The 27,500-nt window shown below is 35.6% G+C and overlaps 1 protein-coding gene across 1 annotated transcript in view; it reads left to right on the top strand.

Moving 5' to 3' along the window:
• ATP9B (ATPase phospholipid transporting 9B (putative)) overlaps positions 1 to 27,500 on the top strand; it is a gene marked incomplete at its 5' end in the record, with an annotated part of 74,379 nt that overhangs the window by 14,567 nt on the left and 32,312 nt on the right. The window contains 3 exons of the mRNA XM_082499177.1: positions 7,899 to 8,059; positions 18,355 to 18,497; positions 27,049 to 27,161. Coding sequence (XP_082355303.1) covers positions 7,899 to 8,059; positions 18,355 to 18,497; positions 27,049 to 27,161 — 417 coding nt within the window. The remainder of the gene's footprint in view (positions 1 to 7,898; positions 8,060 to 18,354; positions 18,498 to 27,048; positions 27,162 to 27,500) is intronic.

Here is a 27,500-nt window from a genome sequence, read left to right as displayed (position 1 = left end):
GCTCCTGTTTAATTTTAAAGCACAAATAAAAACATGTAAGCTGCATTTTCAAAGAAAAAAAGTTGTAGACTTTTAAAAACATTTTTGGACTTGTTGATCATAAAGGTCTCTTCCAACCAAAACAATTCTATGATTCTGAAATGTTTCTTCACAGCTTGCATACAACCGAGATTTTGTACTTAAGAATAGCTAGGGACAGAGAGAAAAGCTTGATGCAGTCAAAATGCTCTGTCTTTTTCTTTGGTGGGAAATAGCTGGAAATTAACTTCCAAATTCCCTTCTCATATTTTTTATGCATTCTTGAATATTATTATACATAATTATATATTCATATTCCTTATGAATAGCATTCAGATATAAATGCTTTGAGACAAACTCCGAAGTGCTTTGTGATGTGTGGTGGTTTTAGTTTTAACCTTATTTCCTGTGGAAGAAAACCCAGGTGTGGTTGGGTTTGTATCTGGCCATGTGCTGAGACGGGGTAGATGGTAGAGTTGAGGTATATGCAGGGGAGGAGAAGGGAGATTCCAGAAGTACTCCACCAATGAAAGAATCGCTGCATACTGCCAACAGAGATAGTTTTAATTCCTCCTTCAGTTTCTATTTATTCACTTTCATTTATTCTGGAATCCATCTTCAGAAAGCTGCCTCAGTCACTTTAATCATCTGTGTATTGTATGTACCATGTTACTTTCATTACACTTCCACGAAGAAAGGTTGCAGCTCTGATTTCCATGTATTTTGTGGCATAAGCACCAACTTAATGTATGCCACTGTTTCCCAATGCACTTTTCTTTCCAGCTTTCTTATAACTTTTAAAATAGTAAGGTATAATGAAATAAAATGCATGTAATTTACATGGAAAGAGATTTTCAGATGCACTTCTCAATCTAACATCGAGTAAGAGGGCAGAAAAAAACCTCAACCCTTTTAACTGTTTTTGAACTTACTGTTGATTTTAGGATAAAATGAAATGTGTTTTGATAACTTTAGCTCTGACCTTTCTTTCCCCAGCCCTGTTGTGAGATAAACCCTTTAAAATACGTGATAATCTCTGCTAATAGCTTAATCTAGGTAGTCTACGAGGAGTTGAGTTACTAACACCTTATTTTTAATGTAGAGTAAGCAAATGTTGGATTTCTTTAGATACGTTTTCAAGTGTTTGCTTAATTTCAAAGATGTCTTTGAAAAAGCTACAAGGTTCTCATACCATTTATGAAATCTTATTGAACACACACTGCGACACATAAAACCCACAAATGTAATCCTTGTAGTGACAAAAATCAATGCATGCAGCTCTCTGCATAAAAAATTTATTTAGACCAGGACCAGTCAGCTGCATGGTCTGAAATGTAGATATATTAGAATTCCCAAAATCTACCCAGAGGAAAGAGCTAGCTGTTGCTACCAATTTGCTGGGTCCCTCTTATAATTGTTTTTCTTAACGGAAGTAGCTCAGTAAGAGGTACTATTTCATTTACTTTTTTTTACGTCTATCACAATTTTTTATATTTCTTTATTGTGTTGAATTTGCAATTATATAAATAAAAACTTTGGGACCTGTTCTCCCCATGCTAGTTTTGCAGCTACTTTGGCAAAGCTAATATATTCATCTGTGAGAGTAACCCATGTTTTTATCTACTCAGATTTGAAAAAATGCCATCTCCATCAAGTATGTTTTAGTAATAGTGTATAATGTGTAAAGCTGCTTATTTTGTATTCTGACCATGAAAGGAACTGATGTAAAAGTTACAGATGAAATATAAATCTGAAGATAGTGTTCCAGTGTAACATCAAACATCTTTAAATCCTGATCTTTTTTACACCCAGAATTCCATGTCTTACCAAATTTGATCACATGTAAGGAGGGTTGTTCTTAGAGTTTTTAGTTCTTAGAGTTCTTAGAAACTCTGAATGTCTTCTGTATGAAATCTTGTGTACCTAGATTGTTTAAATTGAAAAAATGGATGTCTTAAGAGTTTCACTGTGTGAATGCTTTTGGTTGTTGAAGTCTCCAGTATGACCAGTTAGCTTAGATTATTGAAGTAATTGTTCTAAATTGATGGGTGGTTTTGAGAAAATGTTTTCAATTGATTGCTTTTAATAGGAGGAGCGTATGTTACCAATACAGCACAATCCCTATAAGGATGCCAGAGTTTAAGAAGCCATTAACGTTTTCAGTTTCTTAATAAGCTCTATGCACGTTTTTATCATTCTTGTGAGTGACAAATACATAGCAAAGTCAGAGAACGTGTGGTTGCACAGCATCTGACTACTTGGCAACTTAAGGTTTCGACCATAACGATTCTATGATTCTGTAAGTCTGACTGTGTAACTGAAGCGTAACTTTTTGCTAAGAAGGAAATGTAATAGTTTCAGTACACAAACTGAATTGTTGAAGTCCTTCGAATAATTAACTCTGAACATTTAAAACTAAACGAGATAAATGCTGTCGGTCAAGGAAGATCATGGAGAGATACAGGTCGCCCCGTGAAGGTACCGTGCTGTGCTTGGTACTGCCTTACTGACGGCCAGCTTTTGAAACCAGTAGCTAGCACCAACCTTGAGCACCCTCTGCTGACCAAACTACACATGGCATTTCGTTAACTGCCGCAAAGTCTGCTTTTTAGCCTTCAGTCAAGTTAAAGCAAAATACTAAAGTAGGGTGGAGACAAATATGGATGGTTTGGCTTCATTGTTATATAAAGACTGAGTCTAGAAAGAGGCATCAGATTGAAGGGTATTTAGAGACATTAGGATAGTTGAGCAAACTGTGAAAAGAGTTAATGAAAACCAGATTTATAGTCAACGGGATATTAAGAACGGGTCACCTTCAATCTCTCTCACTTTGATCTTTTGAAACATAATGTTTTATTACAGATATAGTAAATCATTGGTGTTAGGATAAATCAGGACACAATTGAAAAAGAAGACACAGTTAAGAAGGTTATGAAGTCTGTGGCCAGTATTTGTCAAAATAAGTGCTTTACTTCAAGCAACTGAGTCTATTAAGTGAAGTAGTGGATATAGTTTTCACTGTAGTAGACTGAATTAGAGAGGTCTGAGTACCTCTAGAAACCTGGAGAGGACTTTCACGTTTCTTTGAGTATCTGAACCCAGGTGATGTTGAGTCTGGAAAAGCCAATGATATAAAATGGATGAATAAAGGAGGCAAAAAGAGGAAGAAATGTTTGAGTCTTCATTTTCTTGTAGTATTAGAAATATTGCTAGCTACAAAAGGGTAAATATTTTCTGAAGTGATTAGTTTATTTCAGACGTAGATATTATGCAGTCATGTAAAAACAGGCAAGTCAGAAGGGTAATTTCAAAATGTGATAAACTTATTTTGCTTTTAAGAACATTTAAACCTCTGTTTTTGAATATGCATCAACACATTCAAAAAAACTATTCTCTGCTTACAGCTTACTCTTCTTCCTTTGGATGAGAATGATGTATTTCTTCTTGAGTTTTAAAATATTTCTGCTGTTTTAAATGCTTATCTGTTGGTTATGGGGTGTATTTTGTAAGAATACAGACAAGTAGTTGTAATTTGTTTCTTTGGGGATATGATTAATATTAAATATAAACTCCACTGGAGTGGACTAAACTAAAGTTTATTTCAGTTTTACTAAGTCAAGTAGACACCCACCCCCTGCCACCCACCCTCCCGATTATTGCTCTAATTCTAAAATGAATAAAACTTGTAATAGGTTTTTAGTGCTTCAGGAAGTGTTCTCATGGTTTATCATTGTTGCTCTTGCAGCTAAACAAGTGCTTGGGTTGTTTGAAAATGGATCTCAGAAAAAGCAGGGATTAGGTGACTTTTTTCACTAAATGGTCACTTTATATATTTCATATTTTTTCTTTGCTTTTTCTAACTTTGAATCTACTGCTTAAAACAATGAGTAAGATATTGATTTAAAAGTGTAACATACTGTAACCAAAATTTGTCAGGTTTTATGTTAATCAAGACAGGCTTGTAGAGAAACGTATTTGTCAGACGGTTAACTTGAGTACAGTGAGTTAAGGAAAGATGCTTCCTTAAACTTGAATTCACTTGCTTTGCTTGTTTTGATTCATAATTATATTAACTTAATATGGTTACCTGGATTGCTGAGTAGCCAAGAATTTGAATCATAGGAATAAACTTAAATTAGGAAACTTAATAAAGAAGAAACACTTACAGATTCCAAAGTTGCTGTACATGTTTTTAGTGTCAAAGAGACATGATTATCTGTTTACCTTAATTTAGCCTTTAAACACTAATTATCTGTTATTTCTGGGTCTATAGGAAAGGTTTAAAAGATCATTGAAGAAAGCCATAGGTTTCAAATACATGCAGCTAACTGTATATAGTAGTCTGTGTAAAAAAAAAAAAAAAAAAAAAAAAAAAATGAAGAAATGCCATGAATAATGTAATGAAGCCTGTTTTTGTCAGCCCAATGAAGAAAGATATATTATTTGAATTTTAGTAATTTTAAATACGTGCCTTGCTCTTTGCGTAGATGCTACATCTAAGTTTAGACTGGAATGATTCAAGGTTTAATAAGGTTAAGTTCAGAGCATGTATTAGAATAGGAAAGAAAATTTTTATGTTTATAGTGCAAATTAAAGCCAAAGTCTATCTCAAACATACGTACCATGAAATTTCATTGTAGTCAATATGGTGTTTGCCAGTGCAGAACCAGACTGATTACTGAAATATAATTACCTTCGGGGAGGAATTTGATTGGGGGGGAAGTCTCTCCTAGGACAGTGCCTTAATACTTCAACAGGCTTAACATAGGGTGCTTAAAAAAGGCTATTTGTGAGCAATTATTTCTAATGCACTTAAAACTGTAATTGAATAAAAAAACGACTGCACTAGAATATTTTGAGAAATCTTTGCCATTGTGCAACATTTTATTATCAAATTTTGCATTTTAATTTTCTAGCATAAAATTTTTTCTCATTTTCCGAGTAATATACTTTTTATAATGTTAGAAGAATGCTCTTATTACTGCAATAATAGCTTCAGAGGATAACCTTTCCCAAAAGTTAAGCATATAGGGCAGCAATAGCAATATTGCTGTTTGTGTTCTACTTCAGTAGTCAGAAGGGGGTTTTATTGCTTTCAACTTTAGGTAATTAAGACTTTTCTCATAAGATAATGACTTACACCTTGTGGTCCAAAATGTTAAGTTTAGATCTTTAATCGTTTTCTCATTCAAAAATAAAGTATTCTTAAAACTTGTAGGCTTTTTTTTTTGGTGCAAGTAGACAATGCCATACTTTTTATTGATGGTATAAGCCATTATTGTACTGAGAACCATTAGCTATTTAAAACTTTGTGCATAAATTAAAGAAGAACTAAATGGATTTCCAGTTGTTGCCATTAGTAGCATTTTAGATTATACAGGCAATTATTGTGTTCATTATCTTAGAGCAGCCCCTTTGCAAAACTATTGTGGTTGTCTTAGACATTATGTACAAATTTTCCCTTGGAGATTAAAATTTCCAGTGGTGTGTTTAATTTTGTTAACACAGTTGGTTCAAATAGAATAAATATTATGACAAGTAGAAGAAAATTTGCTTTTCTGATATAGCAATAAATGTGGAAAATTATTCAAATTCTTAACTCACCTGTTTCTTATATTGTCATAACTATTCTGGTTATAATTATTTTTAAAAGGAAAGAAATATCTAAAGATGGTATGTTTTACAAATGCTTTGATAAAATCAATGTAGTTAAAATGAAGTTTACCCACCTTTCCAATATTCTGATGAATTTTAGAGAATGTTAGTGAATTTCTACACGAAATGTATCTGGATAATTCGTGTTTCATTAGTTTGAGTGCAGAAGTTAAGTGGAAAGGCACAGAATTAAACTAATTAAGTATATTTCAGTACATTATAGTAACTAACTTTTGAGAAATGGTGAATGCATTTCTATTAAAACTTACTTTCTTTGTGTGCCTTCTTAAGTAGGGTTTTGCAATTGCCTTCACGTGCTATAGTAAATGAAAATATTAAAATTGACTATGGCCAATAGTATGATCTATACTAAAAAGGATAACATTACTAATAACAAACCAAATGTTCTTGAGCAAGAGATTTATAGTGTGAAAAATTTTCATCAACTTTATTTTTTTTAATGTCTCTTCAAACTCATTTTTGTTGGATTCCAAACTAAATTCACATCTGTCTTCATCAATCAGAAAGGTATTAATGCTTTGAATTAGCTACGTATCAGTGTGCAGTGGACTAAATTTAATGTTTCTGTCCAAAAAGTGGCATTCTTTCCAAAGCAGCTCTTTATTCATTTCTATACTGGGGTGGGGTATTGCGGGGGGCAGACGGGGGAGCTGAGGGGAGAGATAGGCTTTCACTACCGTGATGCGGGGAAAAAAAAAAAGTGTGAGGTAGTGGTTATGCATATTGCAAGACAGTGATTCTTTATTTTATTACAAAAAAAGACCAACTCTAGAAGGCCAGATTAAATCATTCCTTTCACTTTTTAATGGGATTTGGATGAATAGAGTAAAATATGCACTTTGCATTCATTGATAGCATCTTTAGGTTGAGGTAATTGAGTCTTTTTTCCCTGACTGAATGAATAATGACTTCATCTGATCCTCAGCGAGGCCTGAAACTTAGGCTGCCTTTGTCAATGCAAAGAGATCTGGGCTTTGAAACATGCTCTACTTCCCTGGCTTAATTTTTCTTCATTTTAATCCAAAAACCTATTTTTCTCAATAATTCAAGCATAAACTATGTAGTAGTTCAAGCAGCGGAAATTGCAAGATATTTGTCCTCGTTGTGCCGCTTTTTAAATGCAGCTGATAAATCAGCCACTGTGGTCTTCAGCTGCCTGGTTCTCTAGGGAAGGGACAGCCCATGTATAAGCAAGATTGCTGGAATTTTTAAGAACTATATTTAAAGTGGTTCTTTTGCATACTGTTTGTTATCTAAGGGAGTGTTATGTTTTACTGGTCTTACTGGCAAGACTTGGAGATAAAAGGGGCATCTGTGATGGGGCCTAGGAAACTCTTCCTGATACAATTTTCCCACATATTTTACTGACTACAAGAGCATCCTAAGAAGTGGAGTATAAATACTTTGCTTACAGCATACATTATTGAAATGGTGAGAGTCTTAGCTACATAGCTTAAATATATTTTTTCATGAGAAACAGTGGATGAAAGATACATTCTCAATGTTGTTGCTAAAATGTTTCTAAATCAGATACCTTTCTACTTGTGAAAAGTGGAAGCTGTTTTACTATTTTGGTTTGAAAATGGATAGTCCACTTGATTGTTGTTGTTTATTATTATATTGAATAACTGAAAGCTTCATACAATTAAAAATTACTTCTATGAAATCACTTCAGATTTACAGACTGGTATGGGAGTATAGGTGCAAGTTACAGTACACTAGTTACATGAATGAGCAGGTAGCTCTGTTGCATTTGTCTGTTGATTCTTGACTCTTAACAGGTTTTTGATCTAGCAGTAAATGAGCAGTAGCCACCCTATAACTATAATACACAGTGACAATATTTTGCTGCGTGCATCATTTGTTCATCTTTAATTGTCTTTTCTCCTTACCCTCCTGTGTTCCTATCCTGGGTCAGGGGATGGGGGAGGGACGTGTCAGACATAAAGGCATTCAGAAGGCCTGGCTGGGACAGGTCACGCTGGTTCTGGGAATTGTTATTGTCCTGTAACCAGGGAGCATCTAATGCATGCAAGTATAGGAACAGTAATCAATTCAGTTATCAAAATGCAGTTAATTGTTACAAGTGCATAGATTTTTAATAGGTAGGAATAAAAAAGCCAATAATAGCTAATTGTATGCACTGCAAAAGTGTCAATTTAAGAAAAAGTCATGACTAACTGGATTTATACTTCTTCCTCTAGGTTGGCTTGCTGGACCTAGAGTTGAATCAACTGACCAAAGCCCTGTTTTTGGCTTTAGTTGCACTATCAGTTGTTATGGTAACCTTGCAAGGATTTGTAGGCCCTTGGTATCGCAACCTTTTCCGGTTCCTCCTTCTGTTTTCCTATATCATCCCGATCAGGTATGTATAAGAGTGCAAGAAAAACATAGATGTCTAATTTCACTGAATGTGGCTTTCTTGAAATTTATACTTGCTTCTCATTGTGAAGGAAATTGATCTTATCAGGAAGCTGAAGGAGAAGGTGCCAACAAATCTGCTGATTCTTGAAGGATCACTGTACAGAAAACAATACTGTTGTATTTTTTTTTTTGTATAATGTTCATCTTACTGGACTAATCAGGATATCTAATCCTTTACGAACATAAATGTATTAATAAGGATACAATCTCAGTATATTTGAGCATGTGGTTTTAGGAAAACCATTTATTTGAATAAACTGTTCAGGTATACTTTGGAATTATATTTTTCATGCCTTAAATGCTGAAAACGTTCCATTTCTCTGGTTAAAATACAGACTTTTTACTACAACAATGATTAATTTATATTGAATGGCTGAATAATGTAGGTGTGCTTTTACAATGAGAGGACTTCTAACGTGTAACCAAGTAGAGACTTGGCCTGAATTAATTAATTCATTAAGCATGAGTACTATATATTCAAATTGCAGATAAACTGGTACAGGAAATAATATCCATGTGTGTAATCAAGGCTCCTGTGGACACAGAAGTGAGAACACTGACTCTGAAATGAGTTTTTTTCCTTGAATGGGTATTGCCTTTGCAAAATGGAAATACTCTCTGCTGTTTAAATACCCAGTGTTTAGATTAAGGTGATTGTTAATTTTAGATGCTCTCTGGAACTCTTCAGTTTGAGATACGTCACTCAGCCCAGTAGCTAGCCACAGAGTTAGCAGCGACTAAACCATAGGTTGTTAGTCCCCTCAAGTTTGCACACAATATTTAAATCCATGTAGCGTAAAGAAAAAAAAAAAAAAAAAAAAAAAAAAAAAAAGAAGGATTTTGTTAGGTATTTTAATCTAAGCTTACATGACTTACATGTTACTGTGTTCATATTTTTTAAGTACATGTCTATGTGAGGGCAAATGTATCATATTTGATGAATTTGATGCTCAGGAAGTATTTGTCTTAAGGTTTTATAACTTAAAGGACTTTTTATACTACTTTTGGGTTGCAAGAGCAACTGATTCTGTTGGGAAGTTGAAGGAGAAGGTTCCAGCAAATCTACTGGGGAATTGAGGAGATTTCATTGTAGAAACCGGTCATCTTAGAACAGTTTCCACTTCCTGTAACTGGCTCTTGTTTTTATTTAGACATTCATGGTTCAGTTTTGTGATATCTTTCTAAACACTGCCATTTTTATAACTCTTACTGCTTGTATGATGCTGCTATTCAGGTCATGTTGTCATTCCCCCCATACACACAGAGTTATTGAATATTAAGCAACTTATCCGTGTGAAGAGGCAAAAAGTGCTGCATTCAAGTGATAAGTAAAGTCTGCATATTGCTGAAAGAAGCGCTTAATCATCGAAGACATGTAGGGGAAGGGAAAAATGAGCTAAGAGTATAAAGGATCACTTGTTGGTCACTCTGTTCTTCCATAATAAACATACTAAGCCAGAACTTATTAAAGTGGTTAAAAGACAGATATATCTTTGTTACTGGATGCAAGAGGATTAAGACCATATAGGTGGTGCAAGTAAATTTGACTCTATATTGAAAGTTCAACATATTTCACTGAAAAACATGTTGATTGAGCATCTCATTATCAACTCTTAAGAGAGCAGTGGACTTGTGAAATAGTTCTTTTCCAAAAATAATATATCAGATACACCTAATGCCATTTTTCAATTGCTTGTGGGAAATAATATACAAAGTGGAATTATTAGAGAATGTGATTGGTTTAATTCTGAGATGGACCATGTAGTTACTCTATGGAAGATCAGGTAAGAGTCTATCAGAGAATACCTTTTTCTCTAGAGGTTTATCTATTTCTATACCAACTTTTCTTCAACTCAGTTCATTCATATGCAGGGCTGCTGTCAGCAAAATAAACAACTCCAGTCATACCGGTGTTCAAACAAAACTACACTTTCTCTTCCTTTCTTCTGGATGTTAAGCCTGGAAATGAATTATTCTTTAGGCTGCATTTGGAGTGTAAATTCTTGGAGATTAAAATTGCAAGACTAATGACACTGAAGCACCAGGTGTTGTGTCCTGTCATTATTTCTGAAATAGCTGTATGGGGAAGATAATGAACTTTTCACAGGTAAAGGAAATGAACGTGGGAGTTTAGGATTGACTGGTAGTGGCACACCATGTCTGAACTCATGCACACATGAAATGTGTTGATTGATGGTTTTAGAGAATTCAGGAAGTTCCTAAATATGGAGCTGATTTTGCTGTTGGCTTTCGGTTTGCAGAGCAAGGGAAATTTTAGATATGCAATAAAAATAATTTTCGATGGCCAGACATGTTTGGTGAAGATGATGATGAGGAGGTGCCTAACTGCAAAGTTTAACTGATATCTGTGCAGCCTCTTCTATTAATAGGGAGAGGAACTTTTTTTTGCTCTGGGGAGTTCCTTGTGATTTATCTGCATCCTAAATATGTCTCTTGATTAATGTTGCTTCAAGGTGTGAAGGGTATTACTGTGGGGCATGAAAGACTTCAGAGGTATAAACATAAAACAACTGTAAAAAACCCCAAAACAATGCAACCAAACAAAAAACACCGGAACAGCCAACACCTACCCTACCCTCCCACCAAAAAAGCCCACAACTTTGCAAACATTCTGTAGTGTACAAGGATTCAAGTAAAATGGAGAAAAAGTACTAGTAAACAAACATTGAAAGCTTAGCCCAGCTCTTAATTGGTTGTAAGTTAGAACCATTGTGCTCAAAATGTTTTGAACAGCCCCACACTCACAGAAACATTTGGCTGTTAAAAATTGCTCTTCTGTATTGGCATTTCTTTGCCCGCTATAGAGGAAGCATAGACATCATGTAGGTCTTGAATGGTTTTTCCTTCAACTTTTGCAGCTACTAATTTGATCAGTTGTTTTAGTTTTCATTTTTTTGAAAAAGCTATCAGAGACACAGTTTGTATTTTTAAGTACAAAAGAATAGAAGAGACTTCAATCAATGTGGGATGCGAGATACCCTCTCTCAACTACTGAGCTGAAAATCACGGTGTGTATATGGGGGCAGGAAAGATGGTCGGGCTGTTAGAGAGCCTTCCCACAAAGCAATTCTGTCCTTTCCTCTGGCATTTAGTTGTAGCATCTTTTCATCGGTTCACTTGAGCTGCCATAGTATTCGGTTCAGAAATGACAGCCAAGGCCAAAGTAAAGGCTAACCTTACTGATGTTACAGCACCACCAAATTGAATCCCCTCTGCCACCAAGTAATGGGATGTTGTTTATTCATTGTCCAGTCATCTTCAACACCTTGAAGGACAAAGTGAGTTGCAATTTGATTTGAATCCTTTTGTTTGGTTGTTTTGGTTTTCTACTCCCCCCCTCCCCCCCCCCCCCCAAAAAAAAAAAAAAAATGTAGCCAGGAAAGTTTTTCAAGATAACTTAGGCTTAGCCAAGCAGTGTTTGGTGAAATCACTGCCTCACGTGTACAGGCTTGTGAATTCTGTAGCTCTACATGCTTCTGCTTAGCTGATGAGAAATGTAGAGGATTTACCATAAAATGATAAGATACTGTCTGGGGAGCTGGTAAAAATGTGTATCATCCAGACTCAATATTTAGTAGCAGTTTCAAGCTGGATTGATGGGCTTAATCAGCCATCTTTTTAGGAGGATCCTTTAGTTTTGGTGTGCACAGAAGCTGAAATGTCTTTAGTACCTTTCTTCAGACACCCTAAGACTTCTGGGTGCTGAGCCATTCTGCCAAAATAAGCTGTCCCAAATGCCTGGAAGGAGCTGCCTTACGCTTAAATTTTAGGGCACACCTCACTCCCAGCTGCTTTTTTCTGGGCCTCTAAGAGGAATATGTAAAGAAAATCCTTTAAGTTACGTCAGTCTGTTTTCAGTGGGCAGTGAGGAAAACTAGTGCTAGGAAGTCTTGTATTTGAAATTCATTGATATCCAATCAAATCCTGGATCCTACAAATATGAAAAAGGAGGTTTTATTCAGTGTGCTCCTGTGTATTCCCAAGGTCCAGGGAACTCACACCTATACAGGACTGTAGTGTCTGTCTAACAGCAGCAAGCAGCTATGCTGCTTTAAATGATATTGTACTTTGTGCTGTCCGTGTTGGAGCACTAATCTGTATAATATACAGATGTGAGAGTATCAGAATATTTAGTTTCACATATAGAGACAGAATATCTATTAGATATATGATGCAAAGTTTTCAGTGTGGAAGAGCTAAAGAGCTACTCATAAAGTTGTTTAAGTAATCTTTATAAATGTGTATTATGCCTCTATACTATACCATGATATATAGAGACTGAAAAATATTATATGAAGCTTCTTGATATTTTAAAAACTAATTTTGACTTCTTCATGCAACAGGAGTTATGGGTTGTCTCTCTCATGCTAAGAGTAAGTCTTACCCTGACCAGTATGGTGCTGTACTACTGCCTGAGCTAGCTTTGTGCTTTTCTGGAAATGTCTGATATTCATGCTACATAGAGAAAGCACAATCAGTTTAAAAAAAGTTATTTAACTGGTCTATTGCAGTAGACCATTTTCCTTTCTAACCTTGCAACATTGCCTATTTGCTTCTAGTTGTTTTTCTGTTTTCAGTCTAATAGTATTAGAGTAAGTAATGCCGAATTTGTCTGGAATACACTAAAAGTATTCATGTTTTAAACATTATTTGTATTAGACATCTAATGTCAATATTGTTGCCATTGTATAAAAGACTTAATGCAAGAAGGCATCTGACCTGATAAATGTGAAAATAACAAAGAAACATTTTTAATAGGAAGTAATTGTAATTCTGAGCTGCATATGCTACATCTCTTGTGCCAAGGTGCTTGTTTGACATGCATTCTATTTGTATTTTGTACTCTACTGTGTCTTCAACCTGTAAGAAATTAATAGATTAATTTTCTCATTAATTATTCCCCAGATTTCCTCCTGAGGTTTTAAGTTCTACCTATGTTACAACATCTAATTTTCTGTACCTAGGTTACATGTGGCCCTTGAAAAACTACATGTGCCACAGTCACTATAGCAATACAGGGTTGATATGTGGTTTTTTTGCCACCTGTATTTAAGCATAACTGTGGGATTGAGGTCTCTTTTAGTTACATTCGTTGCTTGGGTTTTATGTGAAGTGCTGTATGTACCTCCTTTCATTTCCTTTTATATGACAAAATTGAGAAAAATTAGTCTAGGAGAACTAGTGAGACCACAGAATCACAGTCAGGGTTGGAAGGGACCTCTCTAGATCATCTAGTCCAACCCCCCTGCCAGAGCAGGGTCACCTACAACAGGTTGCACAGGAAGGCGTCTCTCTCCAGAGTGGGAGACTCCACAACCTCTCTGGGCAGCCCGTTCCAGTGCTCTGCCACCCTCAAAGTGAAGAAGTTCCTCCTCATGTTAAGGTGGAACTTCCGATGTTCAAGCTTGTGCCCATTACCCCTCGTCCTATCAATGGGCACCACTGAAAAAAGACTCCTCCCATCCCCCTGGCACTCTCCCTTTAAGTATTTGTAAGCATTAATAAGATTCCCCCTCAGTCTTCTTTTCTCTAGACTAAAGAGACCCAAGTTCCTCAGCCTTTCCTCATAGGAGAGATGTTCTAATCCCCTAATCATCTTCGTAGCCCTTTGTTGGACCCTCTCCAGCAGATCCCTGTCTTTTATGAAATTATGAAGCAAACAAGAACACAGATCTGACACACTTCTTGGGAGTATCAGACAGATAGCGGACAAGACTAAATAAAAATATATATAGTGGGCTAAACACAAAAGGAGTATTATATTCAAATTTCCTCTCCAAATAACATATGAAAAAAATGGAATTAGGGATTAAAATTTTCTGTGAAGATTTAACTTTCCAGGCATTTTGAAATTAAAACACTTTTGGTTGTTTCTTGACCAATAATTTAAAAATTATTCCATATTGTTTCCTAGATTGTAAATAATGTGTTTATCTGTGTATATCTTGTATCTATTTCAAGCATGTAGGGATATGGGAAGCTTAGGTGGTATAGCCATAGGGAATTGGGCACAATTTTGGGTACTAATGTGATCCAAATATGATCTTCAGCATGTCATTTAAAAAGAAGTCCTGAAAATAAAGACTACATCTCAATCACTTCATTTATTTTAAAAATTGCATACCACTGTGGGTACTCACTTATCTGGAGTTTTGGCAGGTCTTCATTGTTGGTTTTGTTTTTTTTTTTTTTTTTTTTTGCTACAAAACTTCTGCTTATATGCTTCTGCTCAGGAAGTTCTGCCTGCCTGCCAAAGCTCAAATAAAGCTATCATTCGATTTTGATTCAAATTCATACTTGAATTTTATTAGGCACAGTGTTACTTTGTTCACAAAATTATCTTTGCTAACTTCATGAGGTCTTGATTGCTTTTCACAGAATCGTAAAAGACACAATGTTTTTGAAGTTTCTAAATGTATTTGTTTGAAAGTTTCTCATTGAAGGCCCTTGCTTATTGGCAAATTTGGCCATTTTGACTAAAAACCAAAATCAGAAATCTTTACAAGGGGACCGAACGTCATTAATGTTTGGGAAAAAATGAAATCTAGAAGTCCTGTAAATATAAATTTGTTTAACCTAAAACACTACTCATGTTTTTGAGGGAATAAAGGCAAAAGTATCTGGTTTTAACTTGTAGTAAAAGCAGTGTAGATTCTGAAATGTGCTATTGATTTGTTCTGAAGTTGCATTGCTGAGAAATGCCACCCTGGCTCTTAGTGGAATAAATCCCCAAGTTGGATGAAAGTTGCCTTAGGGTTTGCCTGCTCTAGGGTAACTAGGGCTGAGGTTGAGAGACAAGAAACTTCACACTATGATGTTCACTAAATATGCCTGTTCTCTGCAACAGCCTTCAAATACCTATATTAACATACTGTGTCTAAACATTGTATGTTAATTGGTTTGCTAGAAATTAGTGTTACTGATGCAACAGTGTGTTAATGCTACATATGATGCTGTTCTGTGCATTTTCGTTAATAACTGATATGCATGAAGTCTTTTAAATTGGATGAAATTGAGAAGGATTTAAAAACTGGTGAATTTAAAATGTTTTGGGCTATATAATGGGATTTCTTAAAGTCCACAAAGGATTTATGAGAAATGATAGCTAGTATTGTCAGGCACTGAAAGTAGTTTGGTGTTGAGTAAGCTTAGTATCGACTTGGTTTATTGTGTAAAAGTTCTTGAACTTATCAGTCAAGTATTTCTATCTGTTCCTGTGAAGCTCTGTTAGAGGCATTTCTAGTTTCGAAAGCAAACTCAGTATTAATAGGCCTCCATCATTTTTAGTGTTACAGCAGTGTCCGTAATGTGCTAGGCGATAGCTACAATGATTTCAAAGACAAAAATTTCTTCTAAGGCAAGAAGCACCAAGTGAAGGAAGTGAGAGCAGAACAGAGTGTACAAATTTTAGAATTAATACTGAAAAGGCATCTATAGCCCTCATTTCTTATTTTATTTCTGTTTAATTCTTTATTCATCTTAACAATTCAAGCATGTACCAAATATCTCTGTGTGCCGGAAAGCTGGCTTGGACTTAGTAAAGTCACCGGGGAGACGTTATTTCTCTGGAGGCCAGTGGTTGCAGCTTTCTGTTAGGTCCATCAACGTAAAGGAGATACACTCTGTTCCACTTAGCAGTGCATGCTGGAAAGCCTTGATGCTTTCAAATACAGATTTCTCCTCACCACTCAGCAAGACAAGCTGTTCTTTTTTTTTTTTTTCTTACCCTTAAATTATATTAAGTGAAATTATAATTAAATGCATATAGAGAGTGTTTAGAACATTCAAACCAGGTTTAATTCAAATTTAATTTGAATTAATTTAATTCAAACCACATGCTTATAAAAGATGCAAGTGAAGATATGAACCACACTTCAGCTTTGAGAGACTTTTCTGATTTAATCTTACTGAAGTACAGTTTTTCCTATCTGGATGACTTTGTAGGTCTCTATTGGCAGAGCAGCCATGTGGATTTCCTCTGTGTGCCATGTACCTGAGATTGCAGCTCTTCAATAGAGCTTTCATTGCAGAATTTCTGTTTCGGTATCCCAGGCAGAAAAAAATATTTATAGCCCAAATGCCTCTTTGAAGTGGGGTGATGTGTGGCTTTCATCCTTCACTTTTTCTGCTTACTCCTGGCTAGAGCAAATGTCTAACTGTTCTTAAATAAAGTAAGTGTGCTTGTTTCTCTTCTTGAGCTAGACAGCATCCTTTGTACTTGACTGGCTAACTAGTAGGTTCTCATCCCTAAGAGGAATAAATCTTTTCCGTTTCCTTCTGTTGATTGATACATATCTCAGTGTGAAGTGTGTTACTTGGTTCTTATATTCTCTCTAACACTGTCAGTTAACAGACATACATAATACAAATACTGGTTGCTTAGGACAGGCTCTGGATTGAGTAAGACACGGCAAAACTGGAGTTAACCTGTGTGAGGCAAGTGACTTCCAGTATTTTTTTCCTTGTTATGCTGTAGCATTTTCAATAAAAAGAATCTGGTAGAGTTCTTCAGTTCTGTCCTGTTTTTTTAAATATATTTGTGTTTCTGAAGGCACCTGAGCCCACGTATGATACTGCAAAACTAATTGGGGTGTATCACCAGGTAGGGGGATGGTTTCCTGCTGCTGCTGATTTTAATGGGAAAATAAGAGCTAGTTAAAGAACAAAATACCATCTTGAACACTCAAGAATCTTGTATCAAAAAGGCTTGTTCCTTTTTGTGCTGGAACATGTGTTGTCTTCTCCTGTACAAATTCAGGAAGGAGGGGATGTGGAATAAACTGATTTTTTTCAGTATGTGTTGAAATTTCATATATTCTCACAATTCTAGTTAAATACATCTCTTTATGGGATATTGCAGTTTGACTCACTGTTCCCTCCACTGTTACCTCAGGTAATTCACAACCAATCTGTTGCTGTGGTTGCAAGAGGACAGATGAAAAGTATTTGTGGCTGCTGTTTTGGTTATGCTGTAAAGCAGCACTTCAGGAACTGTTAAAAAAAAAAAAAAATCTGTCTGAAATGCATTAGCAGTATTTTGACCTTGATATATGCTTTCAAACAGCTTTAACAGTCACTGAGTCCTGTGCCCTGGGCAAATTAGCTACAAGTAGTTCAGTAGACACTGCCCCAGCTGTTTTTTCAGTGTTTCTGTTAGAGCAGAGTCAACAGAAGTGAACATGTGCCTATTCCTTAGTCACTGTTCCTCTGACATGGTAGCAGCAATGTGGTGAATAGGTAAAGGCAAGTGGCATTTTAGAGTTTTAAAACAAGGTGGCATAGAGTTTTGAGTTAGAGCATTTTATTTTTGGGGAAGAACAGCATGATTAAAGTTATCTCTGACTGGCATGAGTGAAGACTTTTTTATTATAACATAGGAATACAAGGTATAAAGGCAATAATTCTTGTATGACGTAGGTATGGAGACATTAAAAAATAAATATGCAGATACCAAGTGAACTGGAAAAAATACTTTTCATTTTGCACTTCTTTGTGTAATCAGTAAAACTTGCTGCAAATTACATTTTCAGAGCTATGCAAACGTTCCTTATTGCTGCTGGAAGTAGCAACTCCAGCCCAACATGCCATCACTTGAGGGTGCATTTTGCTGCTTGGGCACTATCCTGCTTTTGCAATAGAGAGCCTCTGTAACTACATTTTGGGAAGGACAGCCACATTGTTGATTGGTTGTGGTGGGAAAGAGAACTTGACAAATATAGCTGTACTTGCCTAAAGAAAAAATACTTTTTTAAAAAAACAGTGACTTGAAGAGGTACAAAAAATATTTGTACTTTCACATCATAAAGAAAACATAGGTATTTTGTTTTTTTAACAGATAAAAAACCTGTGACTTGAATAGTGATCTAGTCTTATTGATAAAATGTATATAATATTCTCATCTAAGTGTAATAATGTAATTGTGTCAAGAATCTCCACAGACTGTTGCAATCTGTCTCATGCAGAAGTGATGGTACTGCATTTGTTTGTATTTCAGTGGCTTCTAAGAGTCTGGGATGGAGCCTGAATTTCTCATGTGATATGTACTCTACAAACACACAACAAAAACATTGTTCCAAAATTTTTGTTGCATATAGTTTTAAGATTTTTTTTTTTTTTCCCAGGTATCCTAAAAAGAGCTTCTGGTTTTATTTTTATGGTTATAACTTTTGCTTTGCCTAATATTCACACTGATTATGGTATAAATTTCCTTTGCAGTTTACGTGTGAACTTGGACATGGGTAAGGCAGCCTATGGGTGGATGATTATGAAAGATGACAATATTCCTGGAACAGTTGTTCGAACTAGCACCATACCAGAAGAGTTGGGACGATTAGTTTATTTACTAACGGATAAAACAGGTATATCAGGTTACAATTCTGAAATGTGACTTTTTTAAAATTTTCAAAATTGATTCTATAGTTCAATATGTTAATGTAAGAATAGATTTAGACTGCTGATTTTTATTTTCCAGTAAAGTTTTAAGCATGTGCTTGAGGACATTGTGCCAGTACTTACATGTGAAAGTCGGTGTTTGGTAGTAATCTCATTTATTCCAGTGGGAACACTCCTTCTATAGTAACAGGACATTGGATAGCATTAGTAAGACTACCATCTCTCTTACTCTGAAGACTCTGCATTAACGCTCAGATTGCTATTTTATTCTGCACCTCATTTCTACTGCAATATTGTATGATGGTAACAGTTAAGAATGACATTCAAGAAAGCAAGTCATTTCCGAAACAAGTCATAAGATCAGCCTCCAAAATGACATCTGTTATCCCCATGAAGTTAGTTGCTCTTTATGTTACGATAACCTGTTCTAGAGCTGCTATATGATTTCATCTTCATAACTGTAACCTGTTACTATACCTGACCTGGTGTAGTGGAAAACCCAACCCTTAACAGGATCAGAAAGTAGGTAAGTGTGTGAAGAAGTAATACCTTGCGCTGTGCTGCTGCCTGCCATTATGACTGGCGCTTGTTACAGTCTTACCATGCCTTTAGATTTAGATGTATTTGAGAAATCTTAAAGTTTGTTTTGGAAAATATCATAATAAATAACAAGTTAAGTTCTGTAGCAAATACAGTATTTCTTCTGCTTTCTTGGTTCTTTCTGAGATTGAATAAATCAGTTCTAGTAAACGTACTGTTTTTTGAAGAAGCTGAACTTTTGAACTGAGAAAGTTGTTTCTTAAACACCTGAAAAAATTTTGTAGTGGTTTTAAGTAAAATATAGTTCAAAACAGTGAGAAAGCATTTGGGGAAGTGGACAGAGGTTGGCCTCTGTTACACTGTTCAGAAAGCGCAATACCCAGTTTACATCTCTTTCTGCTTGAAAGACTTCCATATTCCCTCACATGCTGAACACTTCTGTTACTGCATATTTTGAAATGAAATCTAAATTTAATACATTACCACATTTTCAAAACACACTTTCGTTTTTGTTCTATAGGTACATATGTTACCCTATACACTTCTGAATGCTGTTCCTCTATTTCGTAAAAGATAAAGACAACTGCCACCTTGTTTCTTAGCTTGTAGAAAAATGTATTGCTAATTATAGTGTGGTAATTCTTCAAAGCAAGTGAACGTTTCTTCTTTTAACAAGTTTTATTTCAGTTAGCTAATGATTTGTATGCTATTTGAAACTCCTTATTGATTTTAATTGCACCCTTCATCATGATAATTTATGTAACTTTAAGAGTGCTGTCTCATCAAAGGCTCGAAATATATAATTTACAGCATATGTTTTGGAAAAAAAATGTTAAAAAATAATTAATTTTCAAAACAATGCAGTAGAGTGCATTTGCCCAAAGCACTATGTTGTAAGCAAAAGGAACGTATACTTCTTAAACTTTCCTGATAGAGAATCTAGTTGCCATACCAAACTGGAAATGCAGTTCAAGTGTTGAGGAATTCTACTTACAGTTAGACGCACTGAAATTTTAAGAGGCTTGCTAAATAAAATGCTAACAGTTCATTCAACCAACTCTACAGTGCAAGAATTAGATTCTAACTCTGGTGACCAGCTTATATTCTGTGGCAGGATCAGTGTACTATCTCTTTTCTTCAAGCTGTATGGACCTACTACCCTGTTTGAGAAATAGAAGATTGTTTGAAAAAGAAAAAAAAAAAAAGCTTCTGCAGTTCTACTTCTAGAAAGACAACCCATACACTTAACCTAATATAATAGTAATTAAAAATGCAAATTTTAAGCTGTTTTTAATTCTGGACAAACATGTAGCCAATGTACCTTTTACCCAAGTATATCGCTAGCTGCTTCCAGTTTCCTTCTCTGAATACACTTGGTCTCATTCTGCATTTTATCATAAATGTCAAACTTACTGTTACCTAATGAACAGAATCTGTACAGTTAATCCGTGATTGCCATTGCACGATTATACACCGTTCATGAGAGCTGGCTTCAGTACTTTCTCACTTGAATTTTCAGTTCTAGTCATCTGAACCAGTTGATTCTCTTCTTCTGCCCACTTAAGGCTTGGCTGTCAGAGGGGAAGGAAGTGAGACAGTTTTGTGGCCATCTGTCCAAGTGGGTGCAACTAAAAAGCAGGACTAAAAGGCTGGTCTAGTTAAATCTAAACAGGTGAAGTTTTTCCTCAATATTGAAAATGAAAGCGAATCCAGAGAACAGTCTGTAAAAATCTTACATTGTGGTCCAAGCTTCGCTGGAAATGATTGAGAATTAGTTGTTGAGTCTAAGGAGCATTGCATTACTAACATAATTGCAAGGTAGTCCTTTGTATGATTGTAAATTGGGTTTGTGCTTCATCAATAAGCTTTTTGACAAGAAGCGTCCATCACAGTGGCGCTCTCATTTGCCACAGTAGAATAGAAAATGAAGTATCCCAATAATTGCATTATAGTTTCCTTATTGTGGGACAAGAAAGCAATGTGGTATAATTAGGTTTGATTGGAGTGCATGTTTCCGGTAAGATCTGAAATTAATGATGTTGCTATAGTGACACATCTGTGGCCACCAGTGCGTGAAACATAAAGTAATTCATTCGACAAGAGAAGACATCTGTTAACTGCAAGGATGCAGAGCATATTGACACTGACCAGAAATACTAGACGTTATGTGATAAATGAACAAATGATGCTGAAACAGGAGGACAGATAATTTGTACTTAATCTGCTGGGAGAACTTTAATCTTCTCACTGGTTGCATTTGACAATGCCATTGTTTAAAGAACAATGCTGCAGAGAACTCATAAATTTTAAAACTTAACTCAGGGTGCAGCCTATTAAAGCAATACATTAATTCCTTTGTTAGGGAGTTTTTATCTTCATGTAGAACAAAGCCATTACTAAAAACACCCACTAAAACAACAGGTTTTTTAGGACTCACATTTTAATTATAGCATCCATTACCCAAAATGCCATGTTGTTTGGACTTGAATCACATATAAGTTTGACAGAAAGGCGTCATCCGTTATGGTGGGGCGTGGGGGCAGTTGCGGGGGGGAGCAGTTTCCAGCGTTTTCCAAAGGCAGCTGAGCATGATATCTCATCCTATCCAGGGTACAAAAAGATTCTAATCATGAAAGAAAAATAAAGATATTTGGCAATATTTATCGAACTTTTTTTTTTTTTTTTACTTAGGATGTGTGATGGCAAACCTTCTGCCGTTCACAAGAACTACCAGAGTATTCGGATAAAACAAACGCGTACAGTCTTCCAGGCGTAGTTATTTACTAATGAATACACTTGTATTTGAGTTCTGTAATTAACATTTTGGCGGGTGTTTGGACCAAATGAGATACTTAGCAGATATAATAGTTGAACAGATGCATAGAGCAATGGTATTCTTGATTTTCTGGGAAAGCCTTGTGTTAGAGGTTGGTGTTTATGGGCTTTTTCATTAAATGTGCCTAATGTAATGTACTATTAGAATAGCAAATTTCAGTAATTGTTTATGAAAATTAATCTTTTAAAGTATACTTTTTATTCTTTATCTGCTTAACATAAGCTACCACAGAGAAAGAGTAATTTTTATGAACGCTGATGGAATAACCCCTCCTCACTTCAATGTGATGGATACATATCCATGCTATTGCCTTTACACTTCCTCTACCTCTGTGATATTTAGTACTGCTAAGATTGCAGGGTGAATAGAACAGACTAGGAATGGAAAGGTTTGATGGAGAGATCCTACAGGAAGCTTCCAGACATGCACTCAAAGTAGATCAGTCAAAGGAATCCTTACTTCGTGGCTTCTGTTGGACTCCCATCGACTGAAAATACACGGTGTATCCAATGAGTATGGATGTTGCTCTTAGATACTGCTATCATCTTGTGGGAGGCAGAAGGTGCAGAGGAAATAGCTGCTTCTATTCATACAAGTCTTATGAGGAACGACTGAGGGAACTGGGGTTGTTTAGCCTGGAGAAGAGGAGGCTGAGGGGAGACCTTATCACTCTCTACAAGTACCTGAAAGGAGGTTGTAGAGAGGTGGGGGCTGACCACTTCTCCCTGGTGACAAGTGATAGGACGAGAGGAAATGGCTTCAAGTTATGTCAGACGAGGTTTAGATTGGATATTAGGAAATTTTTTTTCACTGTAAGGGTTATTAAATATTGGAATAGGCTGCCCAGGGAGGTGGTGAATTCACCATCCCTGGAGGTGTTTAAAACAAGGGTAGATGTGGTACTTGGGGACATGGCTTAGAAGTGGTTTTGTCAGGTTAGGTTAATGGTTGGACTTGATCTTAAAGGTCCCTTCCAATCTCAGCAATTCTACGATTCTATAGCTGTGTTATCTGTTACCTCTACTGTTACCTTCAGCTCAGGAAAGAATAAAGATATTTCAGCTCTCTTTGTCTTTGCCCTTGTTCTTAATGGATTATACTAGGGTTTGTTTGGTTTGAGATTTTGTGGTAGTTATGTTTATGGCCTGTCTGTAAGTGGAGCAGCTGAATGAACAGACATATTCTATAAGTGTTTACCATGAGTTTTTTCATTTCCTTTTTACATTCTATACCAGGTTATATTTTTTTCCAGGATTCATAGAAAGAATTTCCATCTCCAGAATGTTGCCAACTGTCTAATTATTAAGAGCTTTGGGCCTGATCTCCCTTAAAGTTTCCATAGAAATGTTCACATTTACACTGACTTTTATCTGTTTAAGCAAATAAACAAAGTACTCATATTTTATGAAAAATTACTCACCCTTTTGATTTCTCACAAAGTTATTAATACTGTTGTACATATTTTTTTGCCTGTTTGGTTTTGGCCTTTTTAGATCGTTGGTATTGGTCCAAATTACCGTAGGATCAGAAAGATCTGCATCTGCTTCTCAAAAACAAAATAAAAAACCTCTACTGCTCTGTTGTGAATCACATCTGTTGCCACCCAGGGAATGATGCCTTCAGGACTTTTTCCTTAGAAATTAATTTCCTCTTTGCCTGCTTTACTCCGTGTTTAATGATACAATTGGGGGGGGGGGGGGACGACAAACAAAAAACAACCCCACCAACCAACCAACAAAACACTCTTGGCTTCATTAAAGAACATACTAAATTTTTCTTAAGCGATTGTATACTTTTTGTCAGGATATTTTCTTTGTGTGTTACCTGCATAGTAGAGCAAAGTTTAAGAATGTATAATAGTAGTAGATCATACATTGACTAGCATAATTTCTGGAAGCTTTTTTAAAATAAGCTTTCTTTATCTAGTAATTTCATATTAGCGATGTCCTGAAAGCATGGAATTGATAAGTAGGTCTTGAAAAAGCATTATTAAAAATGGAAAGCTCTTTTGCAGTTCTTTAGTACTTGTCACCCTGAGCAGACTAGAGAGCTCAGTTTTGGGTTGTTTTTAATTCCTGAAGTGGGCTATATTAGAAAATCTAACTCTAGATATTTGAAGGGCTTGCATTTTGGGGCATAAAGTAAAAGATGTGTTGTTTTGTGAAGGAATATTAGTCTTCAACTAGAAGACTAAAATTTAAGACAGAACTCCTGCTAAGGTTGTAATGTGACTGATTGGCACCGTGAATCCCGTTTGAATATTTGGAACAAGTTGTGGGGAAAGTTTCTGTCCCATTTTGGTGTTTCATTCATTAGGAGAATTTAGAAGTAAATCTTAATTTGCACACATGGTAAAACTTAACTTCCATGTGGATGACTGAAAAAGGTGTATTTTGTTTTATTTTTTGCAGAAATTTTTGGGAGCACTTTCACAAATGCAGCTACGCGTGTTTGTCTGATAACATGTCAGGCTGATTATTGTTGAAAGCCTTACACTAGTCTTAAGAATCGTGAGCAAACTGTAATTGTTGTTTCTGTTCTTTTTTTTTTTTTTTTTTAATGCACTTTTGTGTAGCAGGTACAGGTGTTTTTGCAGCCTCTTTTCATATGTCATAGTTATTTCCTGTTACTGTAGCTGATAAAAGGGTTTGTATAAGTAATGTATAAGATGCAAGTATTGAATGAGGATTGCTGGAATGTTTATTTCCATGTCTTTATGAGTTGATTCTTTTTCCTTGCCCATTTTCCCTAAACCTTGTTCCCTGGGTCCTGATTGTTGCAAGATAGGAAAATCCATACTTTTCTGCTCAGAAGCTTTTCTTCTCTCCTTGCTGAGAAAAGGGCTTGGGGGAGGGGGAACACACAAATTTTCCACCTATCTACCTTTCCCTCACCAAACATGATCTGGAGTTGGACTGATCTTAAAGGTCCCTATCAGCCTAGATGATTCTATGATTTAATAGTGTCTGAAAAAATAATCTTTCCATATCATAATCATAGGGCTAATTTTGTTTCCTGCTCAGTTTTCCCAAGCAGCAATTACAGAACTAGTGGGAAGCAGGTTTGACAGTTGCCCGCTGTCTCAAATTTTGAGTAGCATTTAGTTTCACAACTCCTAGGGAGTGTTTATTTTAATTCAAAGGCTTGGCAAAGCTAAGTGCGGTGAGAAGATATTAGCATGCCTGGAAAGTAAGGAAGGCAATGCAGATTTACTTGGAAATTTCTTGCAATAAGCATTGTTGAATAAAGTGGGTGGGTTTTGGTTTTGTTTCTTTTTTTTTTTTTTTTTTTTTTTTTTTTAGAAACAGATTTTAGTCTCATGTTTTATTGGAAACTTTCATGTTTCTCGTGCAAAACGGAGATTGGATTGGAATCTATAATTGAAGTAAAACATTTAATCAACAAATTTAACAAAAGGTCTCAATAGAAGTACAGCTTCTAAAGGCAGAAGTAGTAATTTCTCATGGTTTTATCGGATTACTGTAAAACCAAAATAATCTTCTTATCCCTTGTACAAAAGTAACCAAAAAATTCTGACTTACTAATTCTAGAGATCAGTACCTTTTTCTTTTCTTCCTGGGCTGTTTTCCAGCCTTGGGAATATTCTACTTCTCATGTTAATTTTTGATAATATGATATGATTTTGATAATATTTTGATTCATATTTTGTGAAGGATTTATGCATTTCAGTTAAATCTTATTTAAAATATTTTTAAAAATTCAAATAATATGACTAGGAAAAAAATGCTGAACAACATGTAGGGAAAAGGGAATGGGGAGTGCCATTTTTTTTAATGGTAGAGGGGGAATTTGGAATGATCACCAAGTGCTGGTAATACAGGAAGACATGGTTTGATAGTGCAGTATGATGGTACAATAATTGAGATAAAGTGTCACTGTACAGATATTACCAGGGAGTAGGACTGTTAGACATCTCAAGTATAACTGAGAAAGACGTGAGACTTTTACAGCCCTGCGGAATCTTTGAAGAGCACTAATGGTTCTAACCCTATTGGATGCATAAACTTGATGCTAACTGTCCAAACAGTTCTGTTTTCCAGATAGTAATTATAGTATATGTCATGCTTTTAGTCTTCTCTCTTCCTGTGGCTTACTGTGTATTTTGGCATACTGGGACAAAGGCATGATATAAAAATAGTGTAGATAATATGAAGCATTTTATTCTGCAATTTTATTTATAAATAATTATCATATCCTCCGTATTAAAACTATCGGAGAAGCGTCACACTTTTGGTACCATGTTTTGTTTATTTTTTAATTATCAGATGTATGTATTTTAATGACCCAAACCTGAGTGGTTAAACATAAGAATAGCTTTATACAATATTAATTTCACTTTGGCTGAGTAACCATAGGAAAAAAAAAAGTTTTAGGAAGGGCCATTATCAAAACAATCTTTTGTGAGCTGACCATGGGAAGCTGGGCGGTAGTGACCTCTTTTTGTCTGATGTGGCCCATCATGGAAGGCTGAAGCTCCCACCCCTCAATTAGAGCTTTTCCAAACCAGAGGATGTGACTAGTTGGCAGAGGTGGACACTGAGTGTCAGTCTATGACTGACACCCTGTAGTTTCTCACAAATGTGAAGCGAGCTCCGAAAATACTGATTTTGTTCATTCTGGCTTATTCCGGTTGGAGGCTAAAGCTGTCAAATTTGCAAGTGATGTTAGGTCTTAATGACTTGCACTAAATAACATTGAATGTGCCCGTTTGCTAGAATGTGTGCCTTTGTACACGAAGTGTGGGATATCTGTATGAATTTTGGGGGTTTGTTTTTCTTTTTTGTTTTAGACTTATTGATACACATTGCAGGCTCTTGCATTGGCTTTTGGGAGTCAGTTCCATCCAGATACTGCATTTTCCATCTTTCATATGAAAAGTTTTTCTTTTTTTGAGCTTGTATATTTAGTTGTGTTGGCAGAATCAGTTTGAAGGTAGAACCAATGATTTCTTCCAGTATGACTAACCCTGATCTTTCTCCACAAACATTCCCTTAATTAACTAAACAGATGCTTACTCATGATTCATTCCTAAAGTGAATCTAAAAGAAAGATTTTGGTGGGCTTTTTGTGGCTGTCTCACAGTACTTTTTGCTGCTTTATGATATACTTCTTTATTACAGGAACGCTTACACAGAATGAGATGATATTTAAGCGCCTTCACCTAGGTACTGTGTCCTATGGAACAGACACAATGGATGAAATTCAGAGTCATATTATAAACTCTTATTCACAGGTATCTCATTTCATAAATTATTTACCTTTAATACTGAGATTTTTTTTTAACAGCATTGAAGCATTGTTGTTACTCATTATGTCTAGACATTTGAGATGCTATAAAAGTTCTTTCATTTCTAGGTATCTCTTAACAGATATGACAGGAAAAAATGTGAGACAGTACATAGTTCTCTTCTGATTCTGAAGTTCCCTGTAATACCCACTTAAAGGAGTTTACTTTTCTGTTCCCCACTAGCAGAAGTCTGTGTTAACCTGTCTGTGCAGTTTCTCCTGCAAAATCATCTAAGAGTAAGCTATTAATTACTGAGACTACAAATTACAAATAAGTGTCCAGAAC

This window comes from Vanellus vanellus (assembly GCF_965231255.1).
Source record: "Vanellus vanellus genome assembly, chromosome: 2".
Lineage (NCBI taxonomy): Eukaryota > Metazoa > Chordata > Aves > Charadriiformes > Charadriidae > Vanellus > Vanellus vanellus.
Note: the sequence above shows the minus strand (reverse complement) of the source record. Positions and strands in the feature narration are given on the sequence as shown.